At 43.4% G+C, this 7,492-nt stretch overlaps 1 protein-coding gene across 1 annotated transcript in view; it reads right to left on the reverse strand.

Moving 5' to 3' along the window:
• Positions 1-255: 255 nt before the first annotated feature.
• LOC121685908 overlaps positions 256-7,492 on the reverse strand; it is a 28,929-nt gene continuing 21,692 nt past the window's right edge. Inside the window, exons 8-9 of the mRNA XM_042066763.1 lie at positions 1,895-2,167; positions 256-713 (exon numbers count right to left, since the gene is read on the reverse strand). Of these exons, the coding sequence (XP_041922697.1) occupies positions 530-713; positions 1,895-2,167 (457 nt within the window). The 3' untranslated portion in view covers positions 256-529. The remainder of the gene's footprint in view (positions 714-1,894; positions 2,168-7,492) is intronic.

Here is a 7,492-nt window from a genome sequence, read left to right on the forward strand (position 1 = left end):
CTGAAGTGCCCTTGAGCAAGGCACCTAACCCCTCACTGCTCCCCGAGCGCCGCTGTTGTTGCAGGCAGCTCACTGCGCCGGGATTAGTGTGTGCTTCACCTCACTGTGTGTTCACTGTGTGCTGTGTTTCACTAATTCACGGATTTGGATAAATGCAGAGACTAAATTTCCCTCACTGGACCAAAAGAGTATATACACTTATACTTATACTTATTTGGGATTCTACCAAAACTACACACACACACAACACATATGTGAGGTACAGTAACATGAGTTTTTAATGGAGTGGTGGGAACTGCGTTAGTAGTTAGAGATTTAGCATCATCATCACGTAAACATAATTTGGCTGTGTGTGTGTGTCAGTATGAGTGTTTGTTTTTATGTGTGTGTGTGTATGTGTGTGTGAGTGTTTATGTGTGTGTGTGGTGAGTGTGTGTGTGGTGAGTGTGTGTGTGTGTGTGTGTGTGTGTGTATGTGTGTGTGTGACAGTGTGTGTGTGTGTGTGTGTGTGTGAGAGTGTGTGTGCCTATCAATCCTGGTACAGTAGCTCAGTGAGGTTCTCCGTTTGGTTCTGGAAGGTTCTATGGCAGGAGGGGCTGCAGGCGTAGAACACCAACGGTACCATGGCAACACCAAAGAGCTCGGAACAGGGCCGAATCAGACGCAGGCCCTCGCCGAACTTGGGCCCACGACAACACTCACACACACACACTCTGGAGAGAGAGACAGAGCGGGGGGTTAACACACACACACACACACACACACACTGGAGAGAGAGACAAAGAGGGGGGTTAAAGGAGAATTCCGGTGTGATATTGACCTAAAGTGTATTGAAACATGATACCGAGTGTGAACGTATGTCTCATAGCCCATCTCGGCTTGTCCCCTGCACTCCAAAATCTGGCGCTAGTTAGCCGATGCTACCAACAACTTTTTCAGTAGTGGTGCTTCGGCATCGGGCTAGCCATGCAAATAAATCACTGTTTTACACCCATTTACGAGGCTCAATGTATCTCCACACTTCATTGGTAGACTTCCTAGGGCCCTGACATTTAAAACGAGACATTGAGAACTTTGAAAAAGCACTGGTAGTTTACTTACAAGACGATTTATACAGACAGTATCTTCACGAAGTTTAACGTTTGCAGCCATCTTGAATTTAGTCACGATAAGTCGAGCAACGAGTAAGAATGAACAGGTATGATAAGGGATCAGATTCCAAAAATAATTCAGTGGAAATGCATGGATTCCAGTTTCTTCCAGGAGCAGCAACTGGAATCCATGCATTTCCACTGAATTATTTTTGGAATCTGATCCCTTATCATAGCTGTTCATTCTTACTCGTTGCTCGACTTATCGTGACTAAATTCAAGATGGCTGCAAACGCTAAACTTCATGTAGATACTGTCTGTATAAATCGTCTTGTAAGTAAACTACCAGTGCTTTTTCAAAGTTCTCAATGTCTCGTTTTAAATGTCAGGGCCCTCGGAAGTCTACCAATGAAGTGTGGAGATACATTGAGCCTCGTAAATGGGTGTAAAACAGTGATTTATTTGCATGGCTAGCCCGATGCCGAAGCACCACTATTGAAAAAGATGTTGGTAGCATCGGCTAACTAGCGCCAGATTTTGGAGTGCAGGGGACAAGCCGAGATGGGCTATGAGACATACGTTCACACTCGGTATCATGTTTCGATACACTTTAGGTCAATATCACACCGGAATTCTCCTTTAACACACACACACACACACACACACATACACACACTCTGGAGAGAGAGACAGAGAGGGGGGTTAACACACACACACACACACACTTATACTGACACACACACACACACACACACACACACACACACAGACACACATATACACACACATGCACACACACATACCTGCTGAGAAGTTGCTGTGCCTGTGTTGGTAGTGTGTGTTGGTTGAGGTGTGTGAGTGTGAGTGCGCGTGCAGCAGTGTGTTCCAGCCGCTGCGGGCTGAGATGCGTGTTCCACAACAGTGTGTGTGTGTGTGTGTGTATAGATGAGTGTGTGTTCCAGAGCGCGGGGTGTGTGTAGTTCAGGGAGAGACGCAGCTGGTCCAGCGACAGACGCAACACACCCGCCGGCAGACCCAGCAGCTGGTTCCCCTCCACATTCAGAGAGCGCAGAGACCTACACACACACACACACAAACACACACATGCACGCACACACACACACACACACAAACACACACACGCACACACACATGCATGCACCACACACACGCATGCACACACACACATGCATGTACGCACACACACGCATGCACCACACACACACGCCCACACACACCACACACAAGGTTATGGTTATGATTTTACGCTTAACGCTTTTGTCCAAAGTAACTTACAAGTAACTTACAAGTAACACTACATTAAAGGAGCTCTAAGCCATGCTGGGTAACGTCACTTCTGTTGACGTTCAAACAAAACACACAGACACACACACACTCTAAGCCTGGGGTCTCAAACTCCCGGCCCAATTCCGGCCCGCGACCTATGTTAAAATAATAATGTAATCCGGCCCTTGAGGGTATTTTTAATTGCGACAAACAACAATACTGATTAAAATAGACGATAGATCCAAGTATGGTGACAAATCTCATTTGTACTCTGCTCCACTATGTGCTAGACATCCAGAGCTTGATTCAAACCCAAAATCGCTGCACAAAGTGTTCATGAAATACTTGTAGGCTAGAAGACGTGGATTTGTAAGGGCGCGGAAGCGATGCAGGCCATAGTGTTGTACAAATTGAAGCAGAAATAGGCCGACACAAAACGTTCACGTGTGATGAAGTCTTGGGTAGGCTTGGGTATTCACCTTTTCTGATTCTGAAGGAGAATATCCTTTTGGAGATTATCGATCGTCTATTGCATAGGTTCTCAAAGTGCGGCCCGGGGGCCAATGGCGGCCCGCGAAAACATTTCTGGCGGCCCGCGATGACATCTGATAACATCTGTAAAACTGTTAAAACTGTACAGCTGTACTGTGTACAACTGTACTGTGTGCTTTGAAAAGAATGGATCTCCGTTTAGTGGTGTTTCGTGGCCGTCAGGTTTTCCTGTGGTGCTTTGGTAGCTGGAATTGGCCCTGAAAAAGGCCTATGCTGATAAGAAGCAAGGCACACTGAGACTATTTGTTCTAAATAAATTTGTACTAATTTGAAATGGACTGCAACCTGAACTGTTATATCCCAAATGTGTCTGTTGAGGGTAGAGAACCACAGGGATTGTGTGTGCATTGCAATTCTTCTTAAGATTTTTACAAGTTTTGCCAGGTTTAGCCTCAGTTACAGTATGAATTAAAATGTGTTTAATGCAATAAATATAAACTGTAGAGATGCAAACTGGTCATTAAAATGATTACAAATGGGATTTTTTTTTCCAGTTTTTTATTTTTTTATTTTTCTCCCCCCACCCCTTTGGTGGCCCTCAGGTCAATGTTGGGTTCCTGAATTGGCCCTCACCAATCAAAACTTTGAGAACCCCTGATCTATTGAGAGTGATAGTCACGGTGCGTCTGTGAATGGAGGTGCGTTGCGTGTAGCCTATACGACGGTGTCCACTAGCATACCATGCTTATTTCGATCCTCTGCCCAACATAGCTTGGAGGTTGCAGTGGTAATCGTGATGATAGTGTCCGTAATGGACGTGGTACAGACAGCAGGGCTAGTAGAAATAGGGCTCTAAACTACAAAGTCACCCGCAATATGATGCGAACTTCTGGGTACTCAGATTACCCGCGATAGTTACTGATTTGACCAGGATACTTTATTGTAGGCCTTGTGGTTATAGGCTAGTAATAGTTTACTATTGTTGGTACATCTTAGGTGTTTTCCTGTTAATTTGTTATGTGGGAAAAAGAAAGTAAACCTGCTCAAATATGTTCATCCAGATGAGGTGCATCACTTGAGGTGCTTGCCATCCAGCAAATTAGATGGGCAAATTTACCCCCTTCATAAACTTTTGTTTATACTCAAAGATTTTTACATTTACAGTAGGACTTTATCTCTGACCACTTTCAAGCCATGACCTTTGATATAAAAATCCAATGGTGTTGCTTTCTTAACCCTGATGCCTAGTTTGCCAGGTTTAAAAAAGTTATGAGAGGAAAATATTTTTATTTGGTGTGAAACACAGACATAGGCCTACCTGTTTTTTATGCTTTTTTGTTTGTTTTTATCATTTGTATTAATATTTATTTTATCATTATTTTATTTATAAGCTAAAAATGCTAGCACAGGTGTTTAAGACTTGCACTTTCTGTTTGTAGTTTTGTGTTTGAAAATACAGTATTTTAGCATTTTAGGAAATTTAACACTGACGTGGCCCTCCAATCAGATGACATTGGCAGAAGTGGTGCCCAGCTCATTTGAGTTTGAGACCCCTGCTCTAAGGGATGCTGGGCAACGTCACTTCTGTTGACTTTCAAACAGAACAGAGAGCTAGCTCGCTACTTCCTCCCCCTCCCTCCTGTGCTGCTCCCGTGCAATTGAAACTCTCCTAAACGTGCATCTCGTCTGTGATTTGCTGGAACAGTTTGTTATGTTTTTATAGGCTAGGTTTGCCCAGGGCTTATAGGCTTTGTTGCCGTTTTTGGAGCCTGGGCTGTCCACAGAGATTGTGTTTTTTAACAGTGTATTCAGGACACAGACAGCTAGCGGTTGGTAAGGTAATGTTTGGAGTAAGTGACATAAAAAAATGTTTAGCCTAAAAAACATGTGGCATTGCTTAGAGCACATTTAAAGCCCCCCTGTGTAAGAAATTCCCATCTAGAGGTTAGGAGTTATATAGCAACCAGCCTCTCAAGCGCTGCCTCGTGTAGAACTACGGGAGCCATCACACATCAAAACTGAAACTAGTTCTGGATTCCTAGCACGTTGAAGCATAAACTTCTCTCTGAAAGCGTAACTCTCGCCAAAATGCACCCTAGGGTGTTTTGTGAATCTACACGAGTCAAAATTTTGTTTAAAAGCATAATTATGTTTGAAGCGCCACTTTCAAGCTTGTCCGTGTTGTCGTTTTTGGGTCAAATGGAGTTTTGAATGGGAACTATTTTTTGATACATGATCGCGTCAAAATCGCTATTTATAAAACACTAAGAAGGCTCGACACAACATGAAACTTCGATCGAAGTATCATCAGTGTCTCTAAACATGAACTCGAGCATTGAGAACATTGTTCATCACAGTGTTCACTAAAAGAAAGGTTTTGAACAACTCACTTGGGTTTTCTGCTCGCTGCCATCATGCCAGTCAAGGAGTGAGTTGTCCAAAACCTTTCTTTTTAGTAAACTATGTGTACACTAACAATGTTCTCAATGCTCAAGTTCATGTGTAGAGACACTGATGATACTTCGATCAAAGTTTCACATTGTGTCAAGCCTTCTTAGTGTTTTAAAATAGCGATTTTGACGCATCAAAATAGTAGGCTAGTGCCCCTACGACTCCCATTCACAAAAACACCCTAGGATGCATTTTGGCGAGAGTTACGCTTGAATAAGCAATAACAACATTATGTGTACTATTTTATTGCCATTGCTTGTGTGCGATTCCAATGCAACTCTTTCGGACCGAGCTAGCTAGCTATCGTTAGGACAGTAAACGGAAAATGAATGGGAACGGCTAGGTAGTAGGCTACTGCAGCTAAGGACTTTGGTTAAACTATATTGTTGCAAACTGGAATAACACGTTCAGCAACTTTGTGATTAGACTCAGTGGCGTAACAAACCAATGGTGGGCCCAGGTGCAAGAGCGCTACACGGGCCCCATACCGACAAACTTTGGCCCAGGATGAATTAGCTCTGATACATGCAATACACATTAAGGGTGACTTCAATTGTTTATGCAAAAGGCCTGAGGCACCGAAGTAGTTTAGTAGTTACAGATTACAATTTCAAATAAAAAACACACGACTACATATCCATTACATGTGAAAACATAAAAAAAATATTTTATTAACAGCCTGCAGGCCAGGGTAATCTAATATTACTACATTAACATCAACTCGCATGGAATTATGGGAACACTCAATGCGCCTCTTCAACCCTCTGCTGAAACTGCAAGCGTAGATTGCTTGCTTATAAACTCGCACTGCGCAGAAACAAAACTTAATGTAGCCTAACTTATTTAACCGTCCAGAAACCAAATAAAATCATTCATATGCATACAATCCCCAATATGCGTGAATTAGGCCATTAGAAGAAGGCCATCTCACAAGCCTTTTGTTGTGCAAAATCGTCAACGATGTTCCCAATATTTAATGCTCTGGCTCTCGTATTTTCAATGGACAGGATAGCTAACCCACGGAGCCTCTCCTGCCCCATGCTGCTCCTTAGGTATAGGTCTTAATAAGTTTGAGTTTGGAAAAAGATCGCTTAGCTGTTGCCACAGTCACAGGCAATGTCAGAAACAACATGAGTATACACTTCCCCGAATGTGGATGTTACACTGTCATAATCTACCACCAGCATTTTGGCAAGTTGAAAAATAGATGACTTCTGGGAAATCTCTGCTTTAAAGCAAGACCTGAATGAGAGGAGTTGTGTTGGGAATGTCGGTGCAATGTCCCTGCTATAATGGTCTGACAAACGTCTTGCCAAGCAGTTCATCACCTGCGAGTTGAGGGGTCATAGGACGTAAAGACTCAAACACGACAAATTTCCCGCATACTTGCAAATCTTTGGGAGAGCTGACTGATTATGATGTCCAGAGTTGCATTAAATACCTGCACTTTGAAGTATCTCTCTGCATCGGTTAAGCGCTCATCTTCCGATAGATCGTCAAAGTGACGCTTCACTAGCCTGGCTAGCGCCACCACTTCTCAATGAGACGTGGTCTGGGAACCAAACGTTAATTTTCGCGTATTTGAAAAAAATGCCCAGATCCGTTTATTGGGTGCCACGGATGTCTATCAAATGCGTCTGTGCATAGCTCATCATTGTCTTGCTTTCCCCCTTGTTCTGTGATTGGTCCCCTATCTCAGGCGAAAATTTGCTCCATGGTCTCCAGGCTGCCTTAGCAGCGTGAATCAAATCGTGCGCAAGGCAGCATGGGAACACCCAGGTTAACGCTTCACTCTCCGTGCTCTAACATTCTAAAGTTCTAAAAAAAAAAAGGAGGCAGGGCGGGGGTAGCGACGGGCCCCGGGAGGTCACGGGCCCTGGTGCGACTGCACTTGCTGCACCTACTATAGTTACGCCACTGATTAGACTATTATTCCTAGCATAACTATGTTAGGTTAGGTTGTCAACTGTCTCTGGGTCTAGAAACTAGAGATCAAGTGAGCTGGTGACAGATCACAAACAAAATTATTTCTCTTTATTTATTTAGTTGGAAAATACAATGTCAATGTCGGACTGTTAGGAAGACATGACTTGTAGAAAATGGGCTCGTAACTTACATTGCTGAATGTAGGGAAATTCTGCAGATGAATCCAAGCTAATGTTTTTCTATGC

Source organism: Alosa sapidissima, chromosome 2, assembly GCF_018492685.1.
Source record: "Alosa sapidissima isolate fAloSap1 chromosome 2, fAloSap1.pri, whole genome shotgun sequence".
In the NCBI taxonomy this organism is placed as follows: Eukaryota; Metazoa; Chordata; class Actinopteri; order Clupeiformes; family Clupeidae; genus Alosa; species Alosa sapidissima.